The 14,681-nt window shown below is 34.4% G+C and overlaps 1 protein-coding gene across 2 annotated transcripts; it reads left to right on the top strand.

Annotated features, from left to right (window-relative positions):
• Positions 1-1,413: 1,413 nt before the first annotated feature.
• On the top strand, positions 1,414-10,997 carry LOC100744438 (zinc finger protein Elbow). Of its 2 annotated transcripts, XM_033318815.1 has the most exons (3): positions 1,414-1,459; positions 1,647-1,866; positions 7,683-10,997. In XM_033318815.1, exons 2-3 carry the CDS (start codon positions 1,804-1,806, stop codon positions 9,102-9,104), a joined length of 1,485 nt encoding a protein of 494 aa, XP_033174706.1. In that variant the 5' UTR covers positions 1,414-1,459; positions 1,647-1,803; the 3' UTR covers positions 9,105-10,997. The 2 variants fall into 2 exon arrangements, with proteins under 2 accessions (XP_033174706.1, XP_003486600.1); XM_003486552.4 differs by having other exon boundaries at positions 1,421-1,866.
• Positions 10,998-14,681: the final 3,684 nt, after the last annotated feature.

Raw genomic sequence — 14,681 nt, 5'->3', positions numbered from 1 at the left:
AAGATAACTTTTTAATTTCATCGTGTATAGCTTTACAATAAGTACACTTTTTAATAAATATACAAGTAATTAGGTATAATAAGCATATTTGTTATCTATACAAACAGTGTACTAAAGAAGGAAAAGGTAATTGTAAATTTAAGGAATAATTTAATACCGTTTTAAATAAAAGCCATTGTAAGCTTTACACAAAATTCTTAAACGATAACAAAGTGCTATTTTCTCTCATATTATTAATAAAATGGTTGATAATACGCCAATCATTGTGAAACTTGTAAATATATACAGCTAGTTAATCACAGTTACATTTAATAATATTTTATTTTGGATTCAAGAAAAGGAATCTTTTAAAAAGTTGCAAACACAAATGTGTTTTATATTTCATACCTATTCATACACAATACATATCTAGAAATTGCAATAAAGTTCTAAGTTATTAATGAAATACTTATTACGTATAATAAATATCTATAACACAATCGATATAGCAAATGTAATATGTAAAAAATGTAATAGGTAATATGTGGACCTGCTAGAAATATATTAATTTAACAGATAATAAACTAAAACAAAAAATAATTTAAAATATTTCCTTAAACACGTTATCCAATTTTAAAAATAACATAGATTATCAATGTTCACGCTATAGCAAATTTTGGAAATACAGCAATTACATATAACATATTTATAACTAAATTTATAAGCTACCTCACAATTTGAGAAAATTTGAAAATATACAAAAAAAAACAAATAATTATTGCTAAAAAAATACTTCTATCGGAAAGAAATAAACACAAAAAATGTTTCAATTAAGAAAGCAAAATTATTCTGTACAATTTTGGTGTTACTTTTGAATACTCTAACACTTTAGTTTATTAAACGCCTAATGAGTATTACTATTATCTCATTTGTTAAATGTTTGTATTACATAATCATAATTACATATACACGATTCATTAAGTATGGTATTACTGATAATACTCTGCTTTAAATAAGGTCAGATCTATTTTAGATACCATGCAATGATATTAAAACGATACTTTCCAAATGGTTACAATTGAGATTGAAATGTTCATGTTATGTAATATAAAATAAAGATAGAAATAACCTGAGATTTTCATTTCCTAATTGATCGATAAAACAGCACAAATTGAAACGTGTCGTAGATGGCATTAAATGGGATAGATATCGATATGAATATCGAAAAATTGATCGGAATGAGGTTTTTTTCATGAGAGAGTGTTACTTTCATCGCTAGAAAATCTGGCAAGATATATGGTGGGGGAAACTAGGATGTACCGACAGAGCGGCGAAGGGGTAAGCTTTCCCGGGGGAGCATAGTGTGGCGGGGTAAGTCAGCTGAACGGTCATCGATAGAGAGCGCTGGTGGGGGGACGGGGAGGCTCGGTCGAGGGAACAGTAAGCGATGCGACTCAGTCGCGATTCGAAGCCGGCCGTGGTAACTTAATGCTATATCTTGTGTGCCGTACAGTGTAACGTGTGTCTTTTTTTATTTCGTTTCTCGCCATATCACTGTGTGTTGTGTTTCTCATACGTCGAAAGAGAGTTGTGTTTACGTTGGAATGAAGCGTTTTAGAAGCCAAATGGCTTCATCTACGTACACTTTCATTTTTTTGCCTCGACAGATGTAAGGAAGAGAACGACGTACAGCAGTGTTACCAGTTTCCACGGTGTGGTCGAACTTTCGTTCGTCAGTCCTCCGCGGACTGTCGCGAGTGATCACAGTGGTATCTGTTACAAGGAGAATAGTTGTGGACAGAAAGAGGGCGAATATCGTTTAAGATGCTGACTTCCAGCGCAAATCAGTACCTCCGTCCGGAATATCTTACGCCTCTACCTACTACGGTTTGTGTTGTGTTTCTTATTTCTTTCCTCCATTTTTCCTTTGCTCCGACTATATATAGTGATGATTTAGTGTGTCCGCGACATAAATAAACGTGTTGAAAATACCTTATCAGACTTCAACGTAATTTTTCACACGAAACAAATTACCAATTTGTCTCCTGAATTTGTTTTTGCTTTTTTTAAACCGTTTTGAAATTACTCCAAAGTTTTACATTGTTTTAGACATACTTCGGTCTAAACATATCAACATATGTGCAAAAGATATGTAGATAATATACGAATGCCAAAGTTATTTAATCCATGTGAGATTTTATGAAAGTTGTATGCGATCAAAATGTAGATACTTGAAAAGAAAATTGCATATGATTAAATCGTTAAAATTTTTTGCCCACAAATTAAACGGTTATAAAATACGCTAAAACTGATTGCGTTGAACGATTTAGCGAATCAGTGACAATGTTACAATAGCCATCAACTTATTGTGATTAAGTTGATATAAAATGAACACATAGTTTCAACAACAATAGTTTCGACAGTTCGTTAATTCTAGTTGTCGGCTTCTCGTTAATCGCGACGGGAATGTATTTCACGTCTTACGCTTTAACTCCTGTAAACTATTTTGAGGACAGCGAGTGCTGGCAAAGTTTCTGCTTGAACGTTCTCTGATTTACGAGCAATCGTAAATCAAAACACGATTCGGCAATATGTACAATGCTACGAGGATAGACATAAAAGAGCGTGTAGTAGTTACATGTGTGTATATAAGTGCTAAATATGGTCGGGAGCTCAGTTTCTTTTCCTTCATCTACATTTTCTCTTTCTATTTTTTATGCACGTTATAAACCTGACTACTTACGTCGTCCGTAAGTACGCACTTAATGGTGATAAACCTTTATTTTTTTTTATTTCTTTTTTACTTCTCGTTCCTTTAAGCATAACCCTGCCGGTTTAAAATCGTTTCCACAAATCCATTATTTATTAAATTTCCTTCGTCTTTTTTCTGCCTTTGTACTTTATATTGTATTATAATCATCAGACAGGTAACATGCAATAATATTTCAATGAGTTTTCAAACAAACGATTCGTTATAGACATCATCGTGCATTCTCTCGAGTGCATGATAAAGAGCATGCGTATTATGTTTCAATTGGTATCACGGGTAAAAAGCAACAAGTACTTACCTAATTGGCTCTATGTTGTTACCTGAATAAGTCCCGCGTTTTTATGAAATTTTCTGCAATGCTGCGAATTATCGGTGGTACAGAATGTGAGTGTAACAAACGAACCCGATGAATGTTCTATGAACGTTTTTTTCCAATCGGAATTATATTTCAATAAGTTGATATTCAACATAGTAATTTCAAAAACTAGATAATTTTTCTGTATTTTCATACTTTCGTAATCACTAATGCACTGTATATACGGTAACATGTTTTTGAACATGAAAGATGTGTTTTATGTTTTATATGTCAAAGTTGAAATGAATCAAACGAAATGAAACGTCGAATGCAACTAGGTTAAGAGGAACTTAAATTTCTGTATTTTTCGTTCTATCGTCATGAAACTATTACCTACCGATCGATTGTTCGTGTTCTTCGAATAAAAATATAAAAATAAATAAGTCTTTATATGAATTATGTATTTTGAATTATATCAAAGAAAAAGTAATCTAACTAGATGATAATTTTAAAGAATTAGAGGATGTACAAACGTATAATAATTATCGGTATTATAAACAAGAAACGAAACAGAAGTGTATGATATAGGAGATTTATTTTCGTTGGAAAAATTTTGTTAGCAATCCTTCGCTGGTAGAGTACGTGGAATAAAGTCCAGTGTAATATTTAAAATTGAAATTTTCTTTATTAAATGAACTTTGCATTATTGAGTGACTTACCGGTTATATGAGATACATCATTACTTGCAGTTGTCACTGAGCTACAACGCAAGCTGCTTACAGTTGACGTTAATGCAACATTAAAAGTTATTGGCTAACTTCATAAACATTCAGAAGAAATATAAAACTATTTACTTGGATAATATATACATACTGGGTTATTAAATTTGATTTGAATAACGTAGAATTTTATTGAGATTTAAGTAAAAAGTTCTCGATAGATAGATTTACAATTTGGCGATTATTGTTTGATCTTTAATTGTTATTTTATTACATTATTATATATTACGCTACAATATGGAGAGCAGGTATAACGCAAAGATGCAATTTACAGCGAAGAATCTTCCAAAATTTCTCGTATAGATTGATTTAAGAGGTATCCTGTCGGCTTCGTACAAACACTACGATATACCTAAACGAACAAAATTTAGGTGTACAAATATTTAAAAAGATAATTTAACCTTCGCATACTAATGGATAGATTATGGAAGATCCAGAATTTGTGGACTATAACGCTCAAAATGTTTATATTTCTTACTAAATAGCTAAGATCATTTCAGTATTACGTCTTACATGCTCCGAAGAATTGTTAAAAATATAGCTAGAATTATTGGAAAATATGCTACTAAATCTGGAACACGTGAGATAACACGTCACAAACATGTGAAACATGTAACAGAGACGGCCGAGACAAAATTAATAAAGACGGTATCACAGATAAATTTACAAATAATTTCAAAGTTTTACTTGTATAGGAAACGAAATGGGTACAAGTCTGGGCAGTTGCAAAAGATTATGTTTACAGCTTTTTGTGTCAGAAACATCGAACAACGATGAATGTGTTTTGTTTAATAATACACATCAGGTACACTTTTTTTACAACCATGAAAAACCGCATAAAAGGGAAATTTTTAAATAGCTTGGTTGTACATGATTAATGAGTTGACGTTGACGATAAAAATATTACTATCGGATGTTCCGTTAACTTGTACCAGAGCAATTAACATATAGCTTTAACCGTAATGCTGTAATAGTCTGTTGCAATTCATGACATTAATATCTGTCGGCATCGCACCATTAGCAGGAGCAACCGCAAACGATGGGTTAGTTGCATGAACGTTGCATTTTAATTACGGTGAACATCTGTTCGATGGACGTATCAACCGCGAGAAATATTGTTCCTCTATACGCTAATTATACCAACTGCATCATCCTAGGCTACTTCCAAGCGAACACTCACCCGGCGCCAATATTAAATTCTCGCACTCGTTCTCCCACTAATCGCGTCTACGCTACGTCGAGAACTACTTATTAATTGGCTACGGTCCTACAGTAAACAGCCATTTTAATTCTCTGCTGTTTTAACAACTTGATCACTGTAGATGAAACAGGCGTAATTCTCAGCGATGCGATAATAATATATAATTGATGCTTGGCATTTTTGCTGACACTGAACGATTTAAATAAGGATAATTAAATCCTTTACGAAAATATCTCCAGGCCTCAATCATTAATATGACAATTGCAAAATTCAAGTTGCGTACACAGAAAAGAATTTTGTTTTAGATAATAAACGTTAATGATATAGAATAATGATGTAACATATATGTTAATAGAAGGTTAAATTGAATTGCTGATAAAGATTGGTGCACAGTATACATAAAATAATGTATTTAAAAATACTTTCACTGCAGCTTTTACTTATATAACATAACAGCATCCAAAAAGTAAGCTACCGAAGCGTCCTGTTTTGCGACCAAGTTTTCAGGACAGAAAAAACAAATAAAAACAAAATCACATAGAAGCTCCGCTCCCCCAGCGGCTTAAACCCAAAAATTATATTAAACACGAAAAATGTAAAACGCCGACACATATTATAGCATGGCTACGTCGTACCGTTGCGTATCGGTACTTTTGCTTAAAACATCACTACAAAAATTCACCGTTTATTGTGAATACCAAAATGTATTTAAAATTGTATCTTGGGTTTAATAAACATCTTTAAATAAAATTATATAACATATAAATAATTTTTTGTAGTGATCTTCGTATTGCATTGAATGCTGCACACATATTTATAAATATATAAGTATCTAAATGCACAATCAGCGTTAGTAATGATTAGATTATAGATTTTCGTGCAAATTCAAAATTTCATTTTAAGGGTATAATTAAAAACGTAGAACTACGGTAAAAGGTTGTCTTACTTATCAAGCTTTGTCGAGAGCACTACTTGTACTCAAAGTATTGTATTATTTTTTCTTTCTTTTTTTTCGTACTATGTGCATTCTATACAATTTTGCGCTTTCAAATTTTCTACCTGCCTAAATGCATGAAAATCCGCAGTTCAATATCTCATAAGGGATAACAATTTCTTAAAAACGATTATTCTACAATACTTGCAAAAGAGATATAAGAAGATTAAAGCATGATATTTTATATTTGACGACAAATTTATCTTGTAGCTGAGTAGTATTTGAAAATAATATGAGTTATGTCTTAACATTACAAATTCGTTAGGTATATATGCAGGGTGGTTGGTAACTGGTGGTACAAGCGGAAAGGGGGTGATTCTACGCGAAAATGATACTACGCGAAAAAAGAAGTCGAAAATATGGAATAAAAATTTTTCGTTTGAGGCTTTGTTTTCGAGAAAATCGACTTTGAATTTTCGCTCGGTACGCGTGCTTTATCGCGTCTCGTTATAACGGATCTCACTGTAGATCGTTGTCTCGATGGAAAAATTTAAAAAAATTAAAAAAAATTTTTATTCTATATTTTCGACTTCTTTTTTCGCGTAGAATTACCCCCTTTCCGCTCGTACCACCAGTTACCAACCACCCTGTATATATATGTATGTATTATTTGCATATATTATTCATTTCGTTGCATGTATATTATTTAGCACGAAATACGTGAGAATTGTAGAGAAATAAGTGATGACCGCCTAATTGTCGCTGGCATTTACCAGACGTGATTCAGAAATTGATCGTTTTTATCTGAGTGTTATTCATTTATCGATACCGCGTGACGGAAACCACAGTAAGAAACAAAGCAATAAATAATTTGATGGTTGATGTTGGATTGGCTTGATCGTTTGATGAATCATTACGTCGTGACAACTACATATTTCTGTATTTACAGTACAAATGTTCGTATATATCTGATTGTAATTCAAGTTAAAAATAACGTTGTTTCAGAGCGATAAAGAAGATTCTCAATGAAATAACAGCAATATACAATGCAATATGTCTGTCTTGCAGATATATGTAATTTTATAAGACTTACGTTAGAGTATAAAATGATATGTGTTAGTTTGATTACTTGATTTTTGATATTGTACTCATCAGCCATTACTTTTTATCAGTCGTAAGATTACACGTATGAACGTAACATATTGTCCGTGGTCACCTTTCAATCTAAAGCCTCACGCGAACACGTTATAACATAAATGGAAAATGATCGAAATATCGGTGATATTAAATTATCTCTGAACAATTAAATTACGGACGTAACATTTAATTTAGTAACGGTGCAAATGTATTAAACGTATTCAATATTTATGAAACTCAAAATATATATGGTTTTAATAAATATTTGTTGCAAACGACGCTAAAAGTACATTATGGCACAGTTACGTGCAAATTCTATGTGTTCGTGCATATACATATTTACAAAATATCAATAAAATTAGAAAAGCGATGTATCGTAGCTTTTAAAAGATACATAAAAATTATCCGATTATTATAATATAAACATATAAAATATAATAATTATATTAATTATTAATTTAATTTAATTAATTAAATTTTATATTAAATATAATAATTATATTAATTATATTCTATATGTTTATATTATATATTTAGTAATTTTTATATATTTAATAATTATACTAATAAACTTTCTGTATTTCCAGCTGGATGCGAAGAAGAGTCCGCTCGCGCTCCTCGCACAGACTTGCAGTCAAATAGGAGCTGACACGCCGTCCAATAAATCTCTGCTGGGCTCGTTGGACAAAGGGTCGAACAACAAATCGTCCAAGTCGGCGGATCAGTTGCGTGAAAAATCGTCACCGACGATCGCGGCGACATCCACAGAATCAACCAAGGCAAACTTTAAGCCTTACGAGTCGTGTTTAGGTCGTGAGAAAGCGTCAAGCCCGGACGAACAACGGTCAGCCTCTAGTCATTCGACTTCCGGTCGATCGAGGACACCTGGTAGCAATAACAAACGATGTCCGAGCAATCAGAGCGCCTCGTCAGTCCGAGCGGTGACACCGCAAGGTCGTAAAACATCGACGCCGAATGGGGATACAGCTCGAGAGTCACCCGCCTCGAGAACATCAATGACGAATCTTTCATCGACTCAACTCGACTCATCGAGTTCTTCTCAGCCGGCCGTCGTCAGCAGTCCATCGTTACAAGCAAAACCTTCTTATAGCCCAGCCGGTGTTTTAGCGATAACGGATCCGTCCATCAAGGATCTTCCGTTGGGAACTTTCAAACCTGGTGTCAGTTTAGCCTCGTCGAGCTCTGGCTATTTAGGTTACAGTCCACAATTACCCATCGATGTGACAGCCAGTTCTTTGATGTCTCAGCAACAGGCGGCGCTAAAGAATAGCTTAGTGGCCGGTAATCCCTATCTGAGTTACGCAAGGTTGAAGAGTTCTTCCGGTCCCGATGCCCTGATGCCCGTTTGTAGGGATCCGTATTGCACTGGTTGTCAGTTAAACTCTCATCTGCTTGCCAGTTCCGCGAGTGCAGTGGTGGCGAATGGAAAGTTAGCGAGCAGTACGAGTGGCGCGGCAGGTTCCTGTCCTGCTGGATGTGCTCAGTGCGATCACAAACCCGGTACAACGGCTTACGGAGCGCTGGGTGTAGCCGCATACGCACACGCACAACTGGCAGCTTTGGCAGCGGCCTCGCAACTCCCGTATGTGTGCAACTGGATAGCAGGCGATACTGCTTACTGTGGCAAAAGATTTTCCACGTCGGACGAATTGTTGCAACATCTGAGGAGTCACACGAGCGTGTCGAATAGCAGCGGAGTTACGGATCCGTCAGCCGCGTTGTCTCTGCTGTCGCCCTCCGTTGGATTACCACCGACACATCCTTTGTTCTCCAGGACTTATCCCACGCCACCTTTGAGTCCACTCGCAACCGCGCGCTATCACCCTTACGGGAAACCTTCACCGTTGTTGCCGCCGTCTCTATCGTCGTTGGGTTTACCGCTTCCACCGCCACATCCGCACACACCTGCAGGATTACCACCGTATTTCTCCCCATACTCGCTGTACGGAGCTCCTCGCCTTGGTGCTGCATCCGGCTTGCCTCAATGAGTCCTTGACCACGGATCTTGCCGAGCAATGACGTCGAAGAATATCAACCGTTCAACTGTGATCCTCGTGCGAGTATAGGGAAGTGTTTGATACGTAAATATGCAAAAAGTACCGAATAAACCGAAGATACGGAATACAAAAACAGACCAAGCGAGCTGACCTCGTTAAAGTAACCTCGCAATTACGTTAAACAAACAAATTAGTTGCTTACTCTTGTCAACATTTTAGTATCGTAGAATTTCCTTTCTTTTTATACATTTTTCTTATTCTTTCGTTCCCTTACCTCCTTATCTTATCTTCATTCTTAAATTTGTTATTTTAATTTATTAGTCAGACCGAAAAATAAGAGACGCTGCGAATGATTATTTAACGTGCTTGCTGAAAGGTTGGTGTCATCATCGAGATAAAGAGCCGTACCTTCACACGTGTTGAGTCTTCGGTAGGAAGTGCTAAAAAGATTGCAAGTATTATAGTGTACCAATCATTTAACTGTGATTCTTGTGCAAGAATAACGAAGCGTGTAGTGAAGGGGAGCAAATCTGAAAATAACGTGTGCCTGAAAGAACCACTTAAGGCTACTGCATAATTATTAACTGTCGACGCGCGTTTAACCGGCTGTTATGTATTACGATGTGTTACGATGTACCCCGGTGCTTGATCTTAATATCACGTTCGCGTACACCACTATTTTGTTTACATCGCCGTTCAAATATTCCAACGTTCATTCGTTTTGTATTTCGTATTGTCAACAATACATCTTCGACACGACGTTTGAACACTTATGCGCGCGCACCAGTGTATACGACCATACGCTTTTTATTATTGTACGATTTCCTTTTCTATGTTACGCTGTCGATGAATTTTTGTTCTCCGGTACGATGGTAATTTCCGATTGAAAATCATTTCCTGTCACATACTGAACTGAAATATTTGGCTGCACGGTGGCCCGTTCGCTGCACCTGACGTGAACCACTTAATTTCGAAAAATAAAACAAACGAGTGCCACGGGTAACGTCGAAAAACCAATGTTCAACTGTGATTTCCGAGTGAGAAAGCTACCATGTGCATGAGTGAGATATGCTGCGCTTCCGCTACAGATATGTGTATGCGTGGTTCTAGAATTTATCGATACATACGCGATCACGGATCTTTAACTCCAACTATCAACAGGCGATTATTTTTAATATCGAATATTTCCTCGTGAATCTTATCGTCGACGAGACAGTATTTTTTTCGCGCTACACTTACCCACCTAATATAATTACTGACAAATAGCCTGGAATGTTAAAATCGAATAGATTGGAAATGTTGCGTAACTTTGAAAATAGTACAAAATATGATGATAAAGGATAAACGTTTATAACGTTAACGAGTAAGTTGATCGTTTATCGGCGCAGAATTCCAATGTAAATTTGCAAACCACGTTTTTCATGCTTTAAGTTCCAAGCCTATGAAAATACATAGCTTGAAACGACGCAGTAAATTCTCGTCGATCGCGATGTTCCAATTGTACCATGTCCTCCATTATTGCGAACATTCGAATGAATATAACGTAACGAGTCTATGTGTAGTATTTATGGATTAATATTCATCACTAATCTTTATTGTAACTATTGTACATTTGTTCATAGGTACGTAGACGGCGCGGCGAATCTAAAAAAGGAAAAGGAAAAGCACTTTTCGTCGGACCGGTGGAGCTTAGTGATAGTAAACGCGTGAACGTAAATTCGACAAATCCTTGACTAGCTGACGAATATTGCGTCTATATTTTTGCGTAACCAAAGTTTTAGTGATTGATCGATAATTTAGTACTGTTACGAATTCTTGTATAACGACTTTATGTACCGAAGAAAAACGAATGTATTACAAGATATACAATTTAAGTTACGAATAGATCTATTTTCTCCTATATCAGATATGTACATACATATACATGTGCATATACGTATTTATGCATACGTGTAAATGTATGAATGTACAAATATATACATATATACGTAAGTATAAATATGTACACATGTAGCAATTATTACTATTATAAATATTATTATTGCATAATTCTTATCATTACGATCAATAACAATTTGAATGTGCGGAGAAAATTTGACTAAGAATACGTAGTCGGTGAATATGTACTAATTAATTTGTATTTGAATCGAAATTTTGTACGTTTTACTTCCCTCATTTTTTGAGCGAACCCCACGTTGACTTGTTGATTCTATTATTATTGTTATTCCGCATTGCGTAGCGCTGTTTGATACCCTATTGAAGTGAAATATATCAGAACTTATTTCTTAACGGAAAAATGCTTTTGTCTTTAATTGAATTACCTGATAATAACGAAATTTGTAAAATCGAAATACGGTTTACAGTTAGTACGACAGATAGTACGAATCAATGCGATACTTTTTAAAATTAATTTTGTACGCGTACATAAATTATCTGGGGATAATTATATTCTATACATAAACAAATTTTATGTACGCATAATAACTTTTCACTTGTCTAATATAGTTTTTTTTAAAAATGTTATTAATCGAAAAACATTAAAATTTATTTGTTTGGAACTTTAATGCCAAGACAGAACATCCTCCAATTAGAATTTTACGTTACGTTTAATATAATTCGTTTTGATACGATGATCATGTATTTAAGAAAAAGGCTATATAATTAATTTAACTGTATAAAATATGTTCGTTAATTAACAATTGTGTGTCACGTGTAGTAAAATCGAGGAACAAAAATGGTAGTATCAAAAATGATAGTGATATAGAATGGCTGTCATGATTATTCGTACATCCTTTAAAACGGAGTAACTTTCTTAAAATTAGACAAACGACTCGATCTTTTTCTTAAAAGTTAGAAGGATTAATTTACTACATGTCGTGCAGAAAAATTTTGAAATATGGCAATTAATCAGAATCGCGAAGAAAAAAGTAAAAGTCGCTTTTTACTAGCTGTTTATTTAGTTTTGTAATGAAAATTTATACAACACATGCTGAAGATTTATTCAATAAAAACAAAAATTCAGTTTTAAAGGGCGTTCGAATATTCATTTAAGCCACTATATGCACCTATAGTTATAGGCTCCTGTTTTTATTTCTTACATTTTTACTAGTATAAAGAGATAATGATTTTTGATTACAAAAGTTTTAAACGTATTATATATGAAGATAGTTTTCCAAAATTTCGCGTTCTTTTCTAATTCAAAATAAATTTTCTAGATATTATATGTCTTTTTAGTGTTTTTTGCATTGTACGTTCATAATAGGCTACGCGTATCTTGAATAGTATTTGCGAACAACAATGTGTTTAAAACTTGCTTCTGCATATTTATGATCAGAAGTTGTTTCGTTTCAAGCACTATAGATATTGTCGAAAAATAGCAATGAGAAGAATCGTAGAAAATAGAATACGTACTGTCCACCGTCGCCAAACTTAAAATTACTGTGTAATTTTATAGGAAATTCGAGTTATCAATCTCAGGGATTGCACATTTATCAATTTTTTCATCATAACCATTTTACAGTATAATTTCAAACTGTACAAATAGATAATATTATTTGATCATATTTGAATACTTGATACTTACGAAATACACGTGCACAGAAGTCAAATAGATTATTAGCAAATTAACGAACTTCTAAATAAAACTTTGACCTAAACTTTTGCTGATTATAACATTTAATATAGATATAGGAAATATATATTATACGTAAATTTGCCACCACAGACACCCAAAGAAAAATAATTTTCCTCATTGAATATTTATGAATTTTATGACGTATTGTAGAAAGACATCGTTAACTTTAAATAAAATAAATGTTTGTGAGATACAGCAGCGAGTGATATAAGTACGTACCTCTATCTGCAATCTAAAATAGGCGTAATAGTCATGGTCGCTATTACGTACGAATTTAGTAGGATTTTCAAAGTTGAAGAGAACACTATCGCGATAAGTCGTAAGACGGTAGTGTGTGTGACGGCTGGTAATTTTACAGTCGAATGAAGGAGCATTTCCTTACGGCTGGGGTACTGGGGAAAAAAATGGAAACTGATGCGGGAGTGTTCAAGCGGCATCGTATACGTTGCGTCCTGTCGGCTCGGGCTTGTCCTTTGAGTGATTTATGGACAGACTACTGTGACTCCGTCTACTTCACCTATTCACCTCGTTAGAAAGGATAATGTATTCATGAACGATCAGACTCGTTCCGGCGTAATATCGTGAGCTTCTAAACTCGACTGCGAAGGTATACTTATAACCGACTGGAACAACTTTTAAATCGAATCGGCCTACATCTTCCGTGCCTGCTATTAACCTAAGCGAAATTGTAATTTTTCTTCTTTTCACCAAATTCAGATTTCGATTAAAAATCGTGGCAGTTATGTTTTCTATGAAACAAAGGGTGAGAATCTTTGTTTGGAATTACGCGTAACAAAGAAACTGTTATAAAGCGTTGTACATGTTTCAAATAGGTGAAAAAAAAAAAACGGTATAAAGTTATTTTTCAATAATTATTTAAAAACAGTACATCCGTTTCTTTTTTACCTCCGACGAACATAAGAGACACGATATGCTTTAATATGAAATATGTAGTTAATTACTCTCCTGTATAGGATAGTTTGATAAATAAATATTAATTCTTTTACAGATTGTTATGTATTTTTCTTTTAATTGGTCAGGCATTTTTAACAATAATCCTCAGCTATGCACGATTACGACGAAGTACGTAAATAAGTGGAAATAATTAATCAAGAGAATATTATTTAAGATTTTCCATTTTCATCCACTTCTGTCTTGTTGTGGAATTTTATATCCGTTTTAACATTGTTATTTTATCTACTATTTTATCATTGAAAAGTTTTGTATTTCGGTAACGCTTAACCATCTAACGAACATCGTATTTAACCACTATGTTTGATCAATCGAATAAGTATTTCAACAGAGATATAAACTAGGGCTAGAATCGAATAGAAAAAAAATAATATTCGTTTGAAAAGCAAAATTTGTTACGCGTTCGATATTAGTTATCGTAGATCAGACGGGCGGTGTTTTCTTTTTATCGCCGAACGAGCGAGCGTTGTTTCCTGTTTGTCAGTGTCTGTCGATTAGTCGCGTCTAATAGCAGCGCGTAACGTCCCATTCTGAACGCAACAAGAAAGAGGCTTGGGACGTAACGTAAGGCGAGTGGCTTGTCAAGAGCTTCCTTCCGGCGCTGCAGTATGTTAGAAAGGCATGAACGTCGACGAAGGAGACCAATGCTTGCCGAAGAGTGCTTCAAACGAATTACTTGGCGCCAGAAAATTCACAGACTTTTATTCTGTAGACCGTAAGCCACTTACTCTGTTGCTTATTGTCACTACTAGAGAGCGGATATCTATACAAATATAAAGATACGTGTACTTTCTTTGTATTGTATATGTTTTTCATATTTGACAGAAATAACAGATAAATACGAATATGTTGCACATTTTTACATATTTTTATTTTTGCAATAATATATGAATCGTGACTATAGCCTGCAGGCTATAGTCAATTTATAACAAGCGTGCTCGGTATAATCTGAATTTGATAGT

This window comes from Bombus impatiens, unplaced genomic scaffold, assembly GCF_000188095.3.
Source record: "Bombus impatiens unplaced genomic scaffold, BIMP_2.2 scf_0120, whole genome shotgun sequence".
In the NCBI taxonomy this organism is placed as follows: domain Eukaryota; kingdom Metazoa; phylum Arthropoda; class Insecta; order Hymenoptera; family Apidae; genus Bombus; species Bombus impatiens.
This window is presented reverse-complemented; position numbering and strand designations above follow the sequence as displayed.

Bases quoted from the DNA above. Each gene is read 5' to 3' on its own strand.
- LOC100744438 (XM_033318815.1), top strand. From the start codon at position 1,804: ATGCTGACTTCCAGCGCAAATCAGTACCTCCGTCCGGAATATCTTACG. The intron at 1,867-7,682 runs GTTTGTGTTGTG...CTGTATTTCCAG, and splicing joins TTACGCCTCTACCTACTACG to CTGGATGCGAAGAAGAGTCC.